General features: G+C 42.2%; 1 protein-coding gene across 4 annotated transcripts in view; it reads left to right on the plus strand.

Annotated features, from left to right (window-relative positions):
- Positions 1-17,518, plus strand: part of TAF4B (TATA-box binding protein associated factor 4b) — a 160,115-nt gene that overhangs the window by 6,755 nt on the left and 135,842 nt on the right. For all 4 annotated transcript variants that reach the window (XM_065585403.1, XM_065585401.1, XM_065585402.1 and 1 more), the window contains exon 2: positions 17,096-17,244. In XM_065585403.1, the coding sequence (XP_065441475.1) occupies positions 17,096-17,244 (149 nt within the window). The remainder of the gene's footprint in view (positions 1-17,095; positions 17,245-17,518) is intronic.

Raw genomic sequence — 17,518 nt, forward strand, 5'->3', positions numbered from 1 at the left:
GGTCCCTTTGTATCACCAGAACAGGGCAGAGAACCTGCTCCAGAGTATGTATTTTGGCGCCTTCATCTGGAAATGTAATAAACACTCAGACTAAACAAATTGCTTCCTTAAAGGTAGGGTTTTCATCTTTCATCTGAGACTCTTCCTGCTCTGCCTTCTCTTTAAAAAGTGAGAGTTGTTTTTGAGAGAACTTTACAGTCAATGCAGTCTGCATACAGAACACGAACAGCATGTGCAGTATTTACTTCCTGGCTGTGCAAATATGCCATTGTCCTGATCTGTCTTCATTCAGTCCGTGGCCTATACTGATACTGCTAATGGTGGTTCAGATTGTGAGAGAGTCTGTGACACACAAGACAATTTGTTTGCTGAGGTGTGGACTGACCACTCACTTCAATTTACTGTTAGAAAAATAGTGGTGATAAATACTGTGCAAGTGTCAGTGATGGAAATAGTTGAAGGCTGGGTTTAGAGGATAAGGTTCCTGTTAATATTTTTGGTATAGCTCTTATCTTCCAAAATGGCTAGTAGGGTGAACAAGCTTTCTCACTGTCTTAGCACGAGTCTACAGGGCTACAAAAATAAAAACCAAAAAACCTCTGGTAACTGACCTCACATCCTGGGGTCCAACACATTTATGGAGGAGAGAAACGACTTAGAGCAAAAACAGCAGCAATCCTAATTTCAGTCCTCCATCTTCCTTTCCCCCTATCCTTGTTCTTGGATCTCCTTATATTCTTTTTTTGCCCTTTCTGTCCATCTTTTCAGTTGTCTATCTACTTCTTCTCATCCTTACACTGTTTATCTGGGGGACAGTTTTAAAGGCCATTTTTGAAGGGTTGCCAGCAGCCAAACGGGTCTGTTTCCCTTATGGAAGGGCAGTGCAGTGAAGTGTGAAACTTGCCTAGATACTGATGGATTTACCTTTGTTACTTCAATATGCTTACGGTAGGGATACTTTTCAAAAGCCTTACGACTATTACTAAATCTGGTCTAGCTCTACTTGTGTTAGCAATGTTGTCATGTACTAGGGCTGCCAGCTACTGTTTTTTGTCAGGTATGTGTCCTGTGAGCAGGGTTAGATGATGCTTAAAATAGTAGCAGCAGCCCGGTTACACTAGGGGTGCCAAAATTGCGAACGCCAATGGAGCTGAACAGGTGTGTTAGCAACAGTGGATAGGTAAGCTTGAAAAACAGCCTTAGTGTAGGCAGGGAATACAGTGCATAACATGCTTTTCTACTTGCTGCAGAAAGCAAGTGACTAAGATTATGGGAATTTAGTCACTTTCGCTTTTCATCTGGGTCCTCTACAAAGAACTGTTTTACTTGCTTCTGGCAAGTTCACTGCACCTAAGGTCTGTACAAGCTGATTTTGGCTAACTGTTCAGAAAGGTTAGGCCTTGTCTACACTACACAGTTTTGTCAACAAGTCAGCTTTCATCAACAGAACAGTGAAGGTGTACCCACTGAAATGCTCTTCCTGCCGATGTAACTCCCCTGCTATGCCGACACAATAAAACCACCTCGGCGAGCAGCATAGAGCTTTTTTGCGACATAATTAGAGCGATGCTGCGTCACTCTGGCTCCTCACTTAGTTATGTCACCCTAAGTGGCCTCCAGGAGGTGTCCCACAGTGCCCATCATGACTGCTCTGGTCAGCAGTTAAAACTCTGCAGCCCTGAAGATATGGTATGCACCCCTCCCCTGTTTAGAAGCCTGGGAATTTTTGAAATTCCTCTTCCTGGTTGCTCCTGGTGCACAGTTCACACAGCATCTTCCCAGCAGACCTTCACACAGCAGATGTGCTTCCATGTGGCACACACTGGCGCTGTCTGATCTGCTGAGTATGTGGGGAGAAGAGGCTGTGCAATCGCAGCTTTGCACCAGCTGTAGAAATTTCAATACTACGGGCTGATTGCATGAAAGGCACACGCAGCAGTGCCATGATAAAATCAAGGAGCTGAGGCAGGTGTACCAAAAGGTAAGGGAGGCCAGCTGTTGCTCTGGAGCAGCATCGAAGACATCCCACTTCTATAAGGAGTGGCACGCTATTCTTGGTGGTGACCCCACCTCCACCAAGAGCCCCGTGGATACTTTGGGGAGGACTGGAAGCAGCGGCCAGTTGAATCAACCCTGATGAGGACCTGGTGGACGAGGAGGTGGAACTGGAGGACGATGTGGAGCACAAGGCAAAGTTGTCTAGATGCCTGGTGAATCAGGACCTCTTTTCCAGTGCGGAGGGGTCTAGTTGGTCCTAGCACTCCAACTCTGGCTTGCAGGATGCAGGAGAGGGGAGCTACGGTAAGTGCTCATTTTGCTTTGATACTGCAAAGTGAGAGGAGATTGAGCTCTCATGTACTTCGTTATATGGTAGAGGAGGGATAAGGGACAGAAATTAATAAAGCCTGCCCATCTATGCAGTGGGGTCACAGCAAAAAGTATGTTAATGTACACTGGGATGTCTCTGGAATCCTCCATAGTGATCTCTAGGAATTCTGCCATCCTCTGCTGAATATTCCTTGGGAGAGCTGCCTTGTTTCTCCCCGTCACTATAGGAAACTTTGCTGTACTACCCAGCAATTACCTCTGCAGGGACCAAAGCATCACACAAGCAATCAGCATACAGAGCTGGTCTGAAGCCACACGCATGCAGGAGATGCTCCCTTGCATCCTGGGTTACCCTGAGGAGTGAGATCTGGTTCGATTCCTAGCCTATGGAAAAGGGAAGAGTACCAGTATTCAGAATAGGCTCCCTAGCCACTTATAATAGCTCCCTTTGCAAACCGGCCTTTGTCCCTTCTTGCCTTTTCCCCTTTTCCCACCCCAGCTGTGAACTCCCCATAATTGGGACTCTCAGTGACCTGTATGCTAGCCACAGGACTGTGAGAAAGAGGTGTGTGTAACTTTTTGTGATTCACGGCTGTGAGGGCACTCACGATATGGTATCTTTTGATTGTTTCCTTGCCTTCTGCAGATGTGCCCTTGAGAACACACTCCTCCACACCAGCGATGCGCCTCCATCAGATAAGGCAGTGACCCAGTAGGAGTAAAGAGGATATGTTTCTTGAAGTGCTGCAGTGAATAGATGCAGCACATAGTGAAATGAGCGTGGAGGGAGACAGTAACTGAAAGACTGAGGCTGAATAGCTGTGAAAGGACACGGGTAGGAGTGGAAGATAAAGTTCCTGGAGGACCAGCCAGAGATGTTGAAGTCCCTCATTAGCCTGCAATCAGAGCAAATCCATGCCTGACTCCTCTTCCAGCCACAACAGAACACCGGTCCATGCCCTCCCCAAACTCCCCCACCACAATCGTTGCATGGTCCTGGTTCCTCACTGTACCCTGTGCACTCCATGCCTGGGGACAGGTTTTCCAATGAAAGCTGGAATTACACCCAGTTGTGAGCCCTAACTGCAAGAGTGTTCCTCACTTTCATGTTCCCTGTTTGTCCAAAAGTTTGTTTTATCCAGTTATTAAACTCGAGTTGTTGAAATAACCAGTCTTTATTGGTGACATACGTACATCGCTCAGTGCTACCATTGAAACACAGTGGCTAGAGGTAGGAATATTTACTCCTTGCAATTAACGCTCAAGAAGCAAGCACTACAGGAGTAATTCATGGTGGCAAGTAAACATTGCCTGGCCAAATTCATCACATACAGGCACATTACTGGGAATTGTTGTCCAAATGTTCCTTCAAAGACTCCTTGATTCAAATAGTCTTCTGCTGCGTTCCTCTAATTGCCCTTGTATCTGACTGCTCAAAATCAGCAGCCAGCCAATCAGTGGCCCACCCCTGGGGAAACTTCCCCCTTTGATTTGCACATATTATGGAGCGTACATCAGCCCACAATAGTTTCCTTATTGAGGTCTAAGTGGCCAAAAAGAGAGTGCCAGAGACCTTTTAATCAGCCAAAAGGCACATTCAATGGTCATTTGGCACCTGATGAGCCTGTTGTTGAAGCGCTCCTGGCTGCTGTCTAGGTTCCTGGTGTAAGGCTTCATGAGCTATGGGAGCAAAGGGTAGGCGGGGTCTTGAAGGATCAGTATGGGCATTTGCACATCCCCCACTGGAATCTTCTGGTTTGGAAAGAAAGTCCCAGTGTGCAGTTCTCTGTAGAGTCCAGTGTTCCGAAAGATGCATGCATCATGCACCTTGCCTGACCACCCCGCATTGATGTCAGTGAAACAGCCGTGGTCATCCACTGGCACCTGCAAGACTATGGAGAAGTAGCCCTTTCGGTTGATGTACTCTGTTGCAAGATGGTCTGGGGCCACAATTGGGATGTGCGTTCCATCCATTGCCCTGCCACAGGTCGGGAATCCCATTGCCTCAAAGCCAGTACTTTCAGAGATGAAAGGAAGTTCTCCATTTTTAATTGCTGTGTTTATATATTTATATTGCTGTGTTTTATATTATGGAGGAGGAGGACAGTGAGTCTGCTCTATCTATCGCTCTTTTTAAATCTCTTGACTTTGAAATAAGCTCTGCTCCAAAGGCTGCTATTTTATATGTTGCTAATCACTCAGGTCTGTGCACATGAATTCAGGTGAAGGAGCAGTATTGTTGTTGGGTAGAAGAACAGTGTGTCATACTGTACCTATCTACCCTTTCTCCTGCTTAGCAGATTCATCACAGGTTATTTGCGTGTGTGAGACTAGAAGGAAATATAAATGACTTAATTGGGAGAGTGTTCATTTCTCATTATAGTGAGAATAGAATGAATAAGATGCTCCTCACAAAGCCCTTGAAAGCAAACATAGATAAAACCCCATGAATGGATAACCCCCGGTTGAATTGTTGAAAGTGCTGCAATATCACTTCAATTTAATAATTCTTTAAGTGACAAAAGAGCACTGGGCATCTGAATATCAGATATACTCCTTGATAGAAACTCATAGCATGCTAAAATGCATAGAATAGTAAGTTAATAGACATATTTAGGTTCTTACTGTGATTCTGGCAAAACTTACTTCTGATTTGGATGAAAAAGTGAACAATGATCAGTGACATGATTCAAATGTTTTTTTACTTTGTGTTTTACCACTTCATTTTGCTGAAGCCATTCTTGATTTTTAAAGCTGTTATTTTCCAGCAGAATAGTCATAATCAACAACATGGAAAGGATGCCAATTTTTAAAGTCAACTGCTTGTCACTTGGCCTGACTATTCCAAGGTAGATCCAGAAATACAAAGAACTTACTCCTGATAATTTCTTATGGACTTCATTATGACATGATCTTTCCCATGAGGATCTCAAGGAAATAATCAGTCTCTGGTGTATCCTTTGATTTGCAAAGATCATCTGAAAAACTCTCTTTATGTCTAATCAGCGGGCAAATTTCAGATCTAATATAAGAAGAGAAAATTTCAGCTCCATCAGTTCTCTTTTTGAATCAGAGGAAGTAGCAAAGGTTGCATTGTCTCTTTCAGCTTATGTTTGCTGACTTTACACCAGTTTTCAGTTTCGCTGTCCTGTTGGATCATTGGCTGCTTCTGGATGTTAAACAGCAACTACTAAAGTTAGACATATTTAAAACAGCAGGTCTGGATAACCTGCATCCAAGAGTTTTAAAAGAGCTATCTGAGGAGCTTGCTGGACTACTAATGTTGATTTTCTGTAAGTCTTTGTAGGCTGTGGAAGATCCAGGAGACTGAAAGAGAGCTGATTTTGTGCCAGTATTTAAAGAGGGTAAATGGAACCACCCAAGTTGTCATAGGTCTGTCAGTCTGACACAGATCCAGGGAAAAATAATGGAGCTGATACAGGACTCATTGTTCAAGAATTAAGGGAGTAATATAATTAATGCCACTCAATATGGGTTTATGGAAAAATACACCGCTACCTCGATGTAATGCGACCCAATGTAACACGAATTCGGCTATAACCTGGTAAAGCAGTGCTCCGGGGGGGGGCTGCACACTCCGGTGGATCAAAGCAAGTTCCATATAACGTGGTTTCACCTATAACCCGGTAAGATTTTTGGGCTCCCGAGGACAGCGTTATATTGAGGTAGAGGTGTGGATCCTATCAGACTACTCTATCTTTTTTGATTACAAGTTTGGTTGATTAAGGTAATAGCGCTGATGTAACATACTTTGACTTCTGTAAGGTGTTTGACTTGGTACTGCATGACATTTTGATTTAAAACCAAACAAATGGTCTAAAATTAACATGGCACACATTTAAGTGCATTGAAAACTGACAGGACAGGGAATTGTTATTGAACAGGTTTTTCCTGTGGGAACCCACAGGGACTAGTTCTGCACCCTACGCTGTTTAACTTTTTTTTTTACCAATGAACCTGGAAGAAAATCATCACTGATAAAGCTTGGAGATGACCCAAATATTGGTGGAGTGGTAAAAAATGAAGGTCACTGATATAGTGCAGTGTGGATTCCTTGAGCAGCTAGGTGCAAGCAAACAATACATGTGTTTTAATACAGTTAAATGCACATGTATACACCTAAGAACAAAGAATGTAGGTCATACTTGCAGGATGTAGAGGGTGTTTCTCTCTATCTTGGGAGTCAATGACTCTGGAAAAAAAAATTGGGGGTCGTGGTGGAGAATCAGCTGAACATGAGCTTGCACTGAGATACTGGCTGAAAGGGCTATTGTAATCCTTGAAGGCATAAACAAGGGAATCTTGAGTAGGAATAGTATGTTAGCACTAGTGCAATTGGAATAGTGTGTCCAATACTGATGTCCACAATTCAATTTATTAATATTCTTCTTGAAGAGAGTTCAGAGAAGAGTCATGAGAATGATTAAAAGATTAGAAAACCTGTCTTATGAAGTGATAGTAGTTTGCCTAGATTGCATATACATTTTCATTGTTACTATTTAGGGGCATGTTTATACCCAAATTTCACAGAAGTCTTACATTTCTTATCAGAAAAGATGGTCATTGTTCAAGTTTTAAGCAACACTAACTTACTGAGGTACAGTCTTTGTTCATAACAGATAGTGTTTCACATTAGAGACGAAGAAATATGGCAGCTCAGAGCTTAACATTTTAGTCTGTCTTAATCATTTAAAATCCAGCAAGAATCAATGTAATTGGTGTTACCATTCAAACCTTAACTGATGGCATTGTTTCCACTGACACTTGAAATTGACTAAGCCACAATATAATATGAAAATTTCTCTTGAAGAAAACTACTATGCTTTGGTTCAGATTTGCCTGTTCTATACTACAGAAAGGTGAAGAGTGTTTGGGCCTAACTTTTCACTTCTCTTTGGGCAGAGACTATTTGAACACTGCCACCGAACCTATTTTGACTGCTGCTCTGCAGCCAAGCCTTTGACCAGCTCAGACAGCTTTTCGTCAGCACTTCTGCATCCCAACTCTTTGCTCTTGTAGAACCTTGATAGATTTGCTGGCTTGAAAGCTGAATAATTGAAGTCTCAAGTAATACTGTCTGGGCCATTTATCCTCAGTCAATTGTGAGAGATTTATTCACCTGAGCCCAAGTACTCCTGGGACCTTAGTTGCTGCTGAGGGAGTCGGGCTCCTTGAACTGCCGTTAGATTACTATTGGCTGAGCTGGCTGCTGGTAAGTAAAGTTGCCACGTCTTCACATTCAAAGAAACTGCTGCTCCATGAAGCATGTAATTCACACGCCACACCCTGTTCGTTTTTCTGCTGTGTATTGCTCGGTCTAGTTTATGCCCGCTTTAATTTAATTGCTTTGAATAGCAAGTCAACTGTGTGGCACATTCACACAGCACTATATATAGCTACACTGCAATATAGATACTGTAATGATCCCCCAGGACAGATCTTTTCTATTTGTATAGCTTTCATGTTACAATGGATAGAACAAAGAAAGTGTCTCAAAGTTTTTGAATGTGTGTCAGGAGGGGAACTTGATTCTCCCCAGCACACTATAAAGTGTTAAATAGTTACCTAGCTCAAGTTAGCATCTTCAAAGACCTAGGGCAAGATAAAGCAATTGTACTTTAGCATACGCTAAGAGCTTTGTCAAGTGAAAGCCTAAGGGCTAGTCTACACTGGCAATAATAAAGCACTGCCGCAGCAGCGCTTTAGCGTGCCTTGTGTGGTCGCGGCTCTAAAAAAAAAAAAAACCCACCTCCACGAGGGGCGTAGCTCCCGGCACCAGGGGGCGTAGCTCCCATCGCTGGTGCACTGTCTACACTGGCGCTTTACAGCGCTGAAACTTGCTGTGCTCAGGGGGGTGTTTTTTCACACCCCTGAATGAGAAAGTTGCAGCGCTGTAAATTGCCAGGGTAGACAAGCCCTAAGGAAGCCCACATGCTACTACACAACTGCTTTGTCTTGACCAGGATTTTTGAAGATGCTAACTAGACTGAGCGAGGTGACTCAGCCTAACATTATGCTTTTAAATCCTAGTCTAGACAAAGCCTAAGGGCTTTTCTTCATGGGAAAATTGTTCCAGAATGAAGTGTTCTTATTTGCACTGAATGTCAACTAGGAGCTATGGTGAAATAGCTTATTCCGGTCACTTGCCTCATATAGACAAGCCCTTATATAGAGCATTGACTGGTGGCTTAATTTGGGCTAATTAAAAAAATTAGAGGTGTTTATAAACTCTGAACATTAAGCAGTGATATAGGTTTGGAGTTATTTTTAAACAGAGCCCTTGATTTTACTCAGTTATTTGGCAAACACTAAAATCCATTCATTCTAAAGTTGAAAGTTTATTGATTAAACACAAGAACAAGAAATTAAAACAAGCCTTTTTACTGAAACTATGGTTGAGTGATTATGCAAAACAAACCTAAATCAAAACCTTTGAAGACTATCTCCTTTTGGGGGCAAAATATTAGTGTCTCTTATTTTCACATCAACCTCTCGATGAAAAGGAAAGGGTTAATTTTACTTTCAATCCTGATGCACAAAGGGTATTCATTTCTCCTTTTTCTAACAGACAAGGTGGAGGAAATACAGCTTTTATTCATGTCTTTGGAACACTGGATGGCAGTCCGGTCACAAATGGATGCTTTGGCTGGCAGACTGACCATAGCACCTGTTGCTTGGAACTTGGATCACTTTTCTAGTCAGGGACATCTGATTAGGTCTTTTCTTATTAGAGAGGGCAGGGTTATGGTCATCTCATCTCACTATGCTGATGCAATGCAACTGATTTTAGTTTGAAGAAAAGCCAAGAGGATTGGAAGAAAAATAGCGGGGAAGAAAGTAACAACATGGAAGGCAGGCAAAACAGGATCTTACGTGCCTCTGCAATGCTAGCAATTAGGTATCTTCACTGATGGGCTGAGGATAGGGTGTCATGATGATATTCAGCTCTCAGAGGTGACAGTTTCTTAAACAAGAGCATGCTTATTTCTCCTCCCACACACACACACAGTTCCTCATAGCTCCTTGTCAATTGCTGGAAATGGGCCATTTTCATTACCCCTACAAACAGTTTTTTCTCTCCTGCTGATAAAAGCTCACCTTAACTGATCACTCTCCTTACAGTGTTTATGGTAACGCCCCTTGTTTCATTGTGTGTGTGTGTGTGTATCTCTGTATATCTTCCTACTGTATTTTCCACTATATGCAGATGAAGTGGGCTGTAGCCCACAAAAGCTTATGCTCAGATAAATGTTAGTCTCTAAGGTGCAACAAGTACTCCTGTTCTTTTTGTGGATACAGACTAACACGGCTGCTACTCTAAAACCTGTCATTTAGTCTCAGTTATCATGATATCACGATAAGGTAGTCAGGGTCCACATCATTTAGGTGTCAGATGTCAAAAGCACAAAGGCACAGACTCCGTGGGAGCTCCAGGGCTGGAGCACAGATGGGGGGGGGGGGGGGGGGGGAGAATTAGCGGGTGCTGAGCTCCCCCCCCCAGAGCACCTCTTGCCCGCCAGTGGCTCCGACAATCAACTCCTCCACCTCCCTCCCAGCACCTCCTGCCCACTGCAGTCAGCTGTTTTGCAGCATGCAGGAGGTGCGGAGGGGGAGGAGCGGGGAGGGGGTGGAAAGAGGCAGGGAGGGGGTGGAAAGGGATGGGGTCAGGCGCGGGGCAGAAAGGCGGGTCGGGGATGGGATGGAGTGAGGCGGGGACCTGGGGCTGAGCACCCCCTGGAACAAATGGAAGATGGCACCCGTGCAAAACCTTATCCCTAATTGAACCCCAAAAGTAAAGGTTAGTCAGTGCAGACTGTGGGGCATCTGATATAATTCTTTCCAATTAACTAAATGGCAGCTGCCATTTAGCATCAGCTTAATTCTCCATGGACTTCAGATGAAGCGTCAAGTAGAGTACATTGGATGACAGTCTCACTAGTTATCCAGTTTGAAGGTCAGAGAAGGATTATTCCAAACAAGAAACTCAACCTCTTGGCCATGTGCAATTCAGGTATGTCTACCCTGCAATGTAAATCTCCAGGGTGGTTAGAACTCAGGTTAGCAGAGCATTGTTAATCTAGAGGCCTTGAGCATTTATACTCATTTGTAACCCCAGGTTAGGAATTGTTGATGTTTGGGTCCCAACCTGGGGCTACATTATGCAGGCCCGAGTGTAACCACCCATATCCCAGACTTCCTAGTGCTCTCCCAAAAGGTGGCTACTCCAGTCCTTTGTTCATGGTGCAATGTGGGAAAATTTGACCGCCCACCAAACTTGACTGTCCAGAGGACAAAGAAAGTCATCCCATGGGATTGTGGAATACTTTTGGCAGATTCCAGAGCACAAGTCCAGTGAGGCTTTGACTATACTGCAAAACAATAGGGCTTGAACCCTGGGTCCTAGCTTGTCTCAGGTTTGGACCCTCCAAACTGTGGGGTCCTGCGATCCTGGGTCCAAGCCCAGGATTAGCACAATTTGCGTGTGTAGATGGAAGGGTGATTAGGCTTGAGCCTCAGTTCAAACCCTGGGCTTACACACTGCACTGTGAACATAGCACTCCTATTTTTACTATGTTTTTTTTTTAATCTGAACGTCGAGAGTCCAAGGCCAGGAGAGACACCATTGTGATAAGGCAGTACATGAAACCTAGCTTGCTGTCCAAACGTTAGCAGCTTTAGCACTTAGTATGTGCCTAAAAAGAGGATCTGCGCTTGAGACGTCGTTAATCCTTAACATACGTCCATTACTGCGAGGTGTTCTAACGTATAAAATTAGCTTGGTTGACTTGCTGCACCCTACCTTGAGGACCTCCCTTATCCACCCCCTCATCTTGTCTCTGCCTATGCCGGATAGTCAGTCATTCAGTGGCCAGCTTGGGTGCAGAACCCTAGTGTAGACAGTCAAAGCTAGTATAAGCAACAATGTTCATCTGTGCATTTTACCCCTACTTGAAACTGGTAAGCTGCATGGATGCACCTCACGGTCTATAGCAGTTTTGCTAGCCTATGCTAGGCAGCTACGTTAAGGCAGCTAAACTAATGGCTGTAATTGGGGCTGATCCCCAGTGTAGACCAGGCCTAATGCTGGTTGCCTCCCAGTCTCTCCTCATAATCTGGCCACTGCTGCTAGTGAAATGAACAAGATAGGTCCAGTTCACAGCTGGGTTGTAGGGAAACTGTTAGCTTTCCTAAGCAGCAGAGTAAAACTAAGCTGTAGCAGATGCAAACACAGGAGCTATTCACAAGTGGGGAGGACCCCTAAAAGGCTATCTGGGAGGGGAGTAATTGAGAACTCCCTTCCCCAAAGTTAGGTCATAGTGGGAGTAGGGGAATGGGCTCTTTCTTGGAAGTTTTTACATTTATTTACTTTTTCTGTGATTGGCACCATTCTGGTATCTGACCAGCATACAGAGAGAGTGCAGTCTGAATAGCAGCGTCCCCTATTGAGCTTCTCACTAATATGTTGGTTGGGGCTTGCTGTGCTAGCCCTTCCTATCTTCGGTATCAGCATCCATAGTAAGCATCTGTTCAAGCCCTGATAAATGTATTTTACTTAGTCAGCAGTGTCCTTAGAAGACAAAATATAAACCTTAACCTATGTTGTGTAGGAAACCATACAGCCCCACAGCTTCAAAACTTTTATTCAAGTCATATAAAGGTTAGGTCTCTTTCAGATGTAATTTGCAGCTTTTGAGTTAAGATATCTTAAAGGGAAAAGAAATTAGCATGTCCTGCTTTATCTAATACAGTTTTAAACAGTATAAGTGATTAGGGCTTTCACTTATTTTTGACTTTTTTTTTCATAGCGGAAAAGGCCTCAGTATTTGTAGGCTATATATCAGGGAAATTGTCCTATCTTTGTTTTTGCTAACTTTCAACCATATTAATACCCTGTTTGTAATGCCTTAAGTGATTCCTTACTCATTTGAGTGTTTAAAGCCTGAGGACTCTGAGAAAATAATAGCTGGGATTTTCAAAGGAGTTAGGGGACCAAACCCTATTAACTTTCAATCGTATTTGAGCCCCTAACTTTCTTAGGTTTCAGAGTAGCAGCCGTGTTAGTCTGTATCCGCAAAAAGAACAGGAGTACTTGTGGCACCTTAGATTTGTTAGTCTCTAAGGTGCCACAAGTACTCCTGTTCTTTTAACTTTCTTAGGCGTCTCTGAAAATTTCATCCCACATTTCTCCTTCCCAACTCACTCTTTCAATCAAGGTAAACATTTAGCTTCTTTTCTCATATGTCGTCTTCACTATTCAATGGAAATCAGTTCTATTTTACTCAGAAATGTTCCCCACTCTATTGTGGACGCATATCACAAGAGATGCGCAAAATCCAAATCTTGGTAAGGTTATGTGGTAAGTGAAGGAGGAAGGGAGTGCCTTTAATGTTTTAAAATAGTGTATTTGCTATTATGTCTAGACACATTCACTTATTGGTCTGAGATCTGAAAGTCTTTTTAAAAATCTCTCTGCTGCCTTCCACATTTCAATCAGGTCTTGAAAAGTGAATATTAACAGAGGTGGCAACAAACTTTTAACTAACAAAAATGAAGCTCTCCTACTGGAATAAATTTAAATGCTCTTGCTTTGAAAGTTCAGCTGCAGTAATTCCTGTTCTATTAGGACAGTTGGGTCAAATTCACACATCACTGGAGGAACTCTGAATGATTTATTTTGTAGCAGACTGCTTTTTCATTTTCTAAGTATTGGGTCTTAGGCTCTTGTGGCAAGGAAAAGTGTTTTTAAAGAAATCATTTTGTTTAAATAGTATTCAAAATAATATTCAGAGTGACTATTTTCCTTGACAACACAAGTGTAAATGTGATGACTAAGGCTACACAGCGACACTCAGGCCTGTTCTGTACTTAAATTAGATTGACCTAGCTATGTCACTCGGGCCTGTGAAAAATGTCATGCCTGAGTACTGTGGTTAGGTGGACCCAAGCCCATGTGTAGAGACAGTTAGGCTGACAGAATAATTGTTCTATTGACCTAGCAACTGCTTCACAGTTAGGTGAACTAATCACATCAATGGAAAAACCCCTTCCATTGATGCGAGAGCTTCTACACTAGGCACTAAAGCAGCACCCCTATGTTTGCTGTAGCTTCTGTGGTGTAGACAAACTTCAGGAAAGTTAAAATTAAGTCATGTCTAGACTTCCACATATGTCAGCAAAACTTACGTTGCTCAGGGAGGTGGGTAAAAAACACACCCCTGAGCAACGTAAGTTTTGCTGGCATAAGTGCTCGTGTGCACAGCGCTATGTTGGCAGATGTTCTCCTGCCATCCTAGCTTCTGCTGCTCATTTAGGTGGTTTTATTATGTCGATGGAAGAGCTCTCTGTCATCAGCATAGAGCGGCTACATGAGCGATCTTAGAGGCACAGCTGTATCGGTACAGCTGTGCTGCTGTAAGCCTGCTAGTGTAGACGTGTCCTAAAAGTGTGAAGTTAAGTGCATTTAAACCCCTGTGCAAATTCTTGGATTAAGTGATAGTGAGCTAAGGCCAATTTACTTCTGAAAAAAATCCCCATGTAGATGCTCTCAAGGTACTTTAACTAATACACTTAAGACCTTTAGTTAATTCATCTTTACTTTCCTGAGTGCCCCATGTAGACAAGACTTTAGCTTTTACTGTATAGAAAGGCATTTCATATTTTAATCTTCCTCAGAGATGGTTAAAAGTTCCCCAGTATCATGTCATGATCCAATATATAATGGCTTTTGCAAGCTTTGCATTTTAAAGAAAGATATGTTTATGGATTGCACTTTAAGAACTTCCCTTGGTTGTGCACTTTTGGTGGGAATTGCTGTCACTTAAGCCAAGTCGAACTAGACAGCCCAGTAGTGAGTTTAGGTAATTTGATGATAGTGAACTCTTCCAGACTTTGTGTTTGAGTTTTAGCAGGTCTTAATATAATCAGGACTTAAAGTATTGACAAAAATCTGTAATAAACTGAGCTAAGTTATTTCTGGCAATTTACATGAGTTAGATTAAAGAGCATATTTTAAAAGTTCATTTACTTATGTGACAGAATACCCAAATTTATTAAACTTAAACACCAAAATTCTGACTGCTATTTATTTTTAGCTGTCCATCCTGAGAGAAGCGTATGAAACTAAGGCCATGTCCACATTAGCAATCTTATTGTGGCACAGCTGTACCGTTGTAAGATCGCTCGTATAGCGGCTCTATGTTGATGGGAGAGAGCTCTCCCATCAACATAATAAAACCATCTCCATGAGCAGCGGTAGCTATGTCGGCGGGAGATCGTTTCCTGCTGACATAGTGCTGTGCACACTGGCGCTTCTGTCGGTGTAACTTATGTCACTCGGGTGTGAAAAAACATCCCTCAGAGCGTCATAATTTATACCAACAAAAGTGCTAGTGTAGGCATAGTCTGTGTCACTTCTGTCCTCTTCTATCATTGCACAAAGGGCTGGTCTCCACTACGGGAGATCAATGCTGCTGCTGCAATCGATGCAACAGGTATCTATCTAGTGAAGACCTGATAAATCGATGGCAGAGCACTCTCTGGTCGACCCCGTTACTCCAGCTCTTCGAGAAGGGTAAGGCAAGTCGACCGGAGAGCGTCTCCCATTGATTTAGCGCAGTGAAGACACTGGGGTAAGTTGACCTAAGCTAGGTAGACTCAGCTACATTATTCATGCAGCTGGAGTAGTGTAACTTAGGTCAACTTACCCCAGTAGTGAAGACAAGCCCAAAGTTAAGGTTGCAGACATGATAGGCAAATCTCTTGTTTAAAGAAACCAAAGGCCTTGTTTCCTCTGGAATGTTAAAAGCATGTTAGAAGAAAAAAATATCCATCTCAAGATTTTTTTAGATTTTGTAATATGGAGTTTTAAGTGTGGGCCAAAACTGATCTGACAGTGTCCCTTTAATGTCTTCCAAATGTCAATATACCAAAGTGAATATATGCAGCAACAGTGAATTTCCTCTATCTACTTGGACATCTTTAATACAAGCAGAATGATTTACTGTAATTGACTAGTTATGAGATTTTTCCTTCTCATGGAAACTTATGTATAAATAACGTAACTAATGCCCATTACATCATTAGTGAACACCACACTTGGGCCCCAGTCCTGCAAACACTTGAGTAATGTTAAGCAAATACATGTGAGTAGTCCAATTGAAGTCAATGGGACTGGTCATGTAAGTGATGTTAGGCATGTGCATAAGTGTTTGTAGGAGCAGGGTCTTGAAGACCAACTGGCTCCAGTCTGCTAAAAGATAACTAGTCTGTTAGTATTGCAAACCATGCCTCATTATGAGTATGTCTGCAAAGCAGCTAGGCGGCTAGCTAGCGGGCACACTCATTTTCAGGTCGAGGAGAGCTAGCATACGTATATTCTATCCGTGCTGGGAATTATACCCCCTACATACATATGTGGGGTCTGGCAGGATTGTACTTGAGTGGCTAACCTCAGTCACCATCCAAGTTGTCACAGCCACGCTGCTGTATTTAGGCACCAACACACACATGTCTACCTGTGTTGCAAATTACACCTTCTGGTTGTTGTGTAAACTTCCTCCTTGTATGTGCACCTTGAGTGGGTTTGTTTTGAGGTTTGCACATCCTGAGAACTGATATTAGATTGGATAACTTTTAAAACCGTTCAGTCAGTGTATTAAGTTATGTGAGATGCCTTGAGCATGGGATAGGTGATGGAGAAATCCAACTATAGAGTAGCAAACTTGAACTACAATCTTGTTTAAAAGTACAGAGGCTAAAGAGTGTGAAGTACCGCAAGCAAAAAGTATCACGTTGAGTGATTCTGGTTTGTATTGTCTAACAAATGTAGACTTGCAGAATGCTTCGTTGAGTTGTTTCATATGCTTACTGATCTTTCATTGCTATGGAAAGCTCTGGAAAAGCTTGGTTATTAAAGATACCTTGAGTAAAATTTTAATATGCTTTTTAAAAAAAGGTTTTGGATATTGGGAGTTGCTACAGTGAAAGAAACATATAGGAAAAAAGACAATTCAAAGACAGGAAAGGGGCAAAGAAAGCAGGATGTCTTTTTCCTGAATGTCTAAATAAAATTTCTTGTTTCAGTTTAAAAAATTTTAAACCTATTTTGAAGAGGTCTTCAGCCAATGGCTGGCTCGTACTGGGAGCGACAATTGCTTTCTAATTAATATTAGTCTGCGTACATATTTCAGTTTCCATTGCAAACTTCCTCTAAACTGTAAGTGCACACATGTTCATCTATGTTTAAGGGTACACTTGTTGGTTCAGAAAATTAAGTGCAAACAAATCTAGAAGAGCTCTTAAGCTCTCCGTCAGATAGTTGCATGCGCAAGTGCTGCCAACCAATCCGCTCTGGATTTTCTTCATATTTCTTTTAAAAAAAAACAAGCAAACAAAAACAAATATCATTGGAAAAGCAAAAATCCAATTGTGTGTAATTAAAATCAAAATGTAATATGTGGTGTATTAAATGTGTGGCTCAGTATTGCTATTTGTTTAATGTTGCTGTTTGTGACTGTAATAGTTAAATAATATTGCTGTCATGAAACATATATAAAGTGCAAGACAGTCAAGTTAAGGCTGCTCTTCGAGCCTTAGCCCTTGCATTTCCTCACTCTTGTCACATTGCAGGGATATTGCTATCACATTACCTCAGTTCTTTGCATGTAATACAATTTTTAAAAATTCTTTAGGTACTCTTCAATGCAGTAATTCCTCTTAACAGTCTGTTCCTTTTTCTTGCCAACAGGTACAGTTCTTATCCGAAGTAACAATGGTCAACTAATGTTAGTATCTCAACAAGCAATAGCTCGAGCACAGAGCCAGACACAAAATAACACAGGTGCAAGACCATCAATACCTACCAGCACACCTTCAGTCAGAATATGTACTGTACAGGTAAAACTTCTTCAAGCAGCTTGATTTTGCAATAGCTGTACCGTATTATGTTTCTTAATATGATGTATTTATAACTTAGTATTTGCAAACCTTGTAGAAGATTCATTAAATGTTGTTTGAAAGTCTTAGTTTTTCCTTAGAATTAATGTCACTGTGTATTTTGCTTTCATACTTTAAAAACTAGGCTTGGCCAGTTTTGACTTTTATCAGTAAACGTCAGTTTCACCATACAGTCACAAACTGACTAAAATATTTCCATCAATAATAATCAGAA

The sequence above is a fragment of the Chrysemys picta genome, chromosome 2 (genome assembly GCF_011386835.1).
Source record: "Chrysemys picta bellii isolate R12L10 chromosome 2, ASM1138683v2, whole genome shotgun sequence".
NCBI classification, from domain to species: domain Eukaryota; kingdom Metazoa; phylum Chordata; order Testudines; family Emydidae; genus Chrysemys; species Chrysemys picta.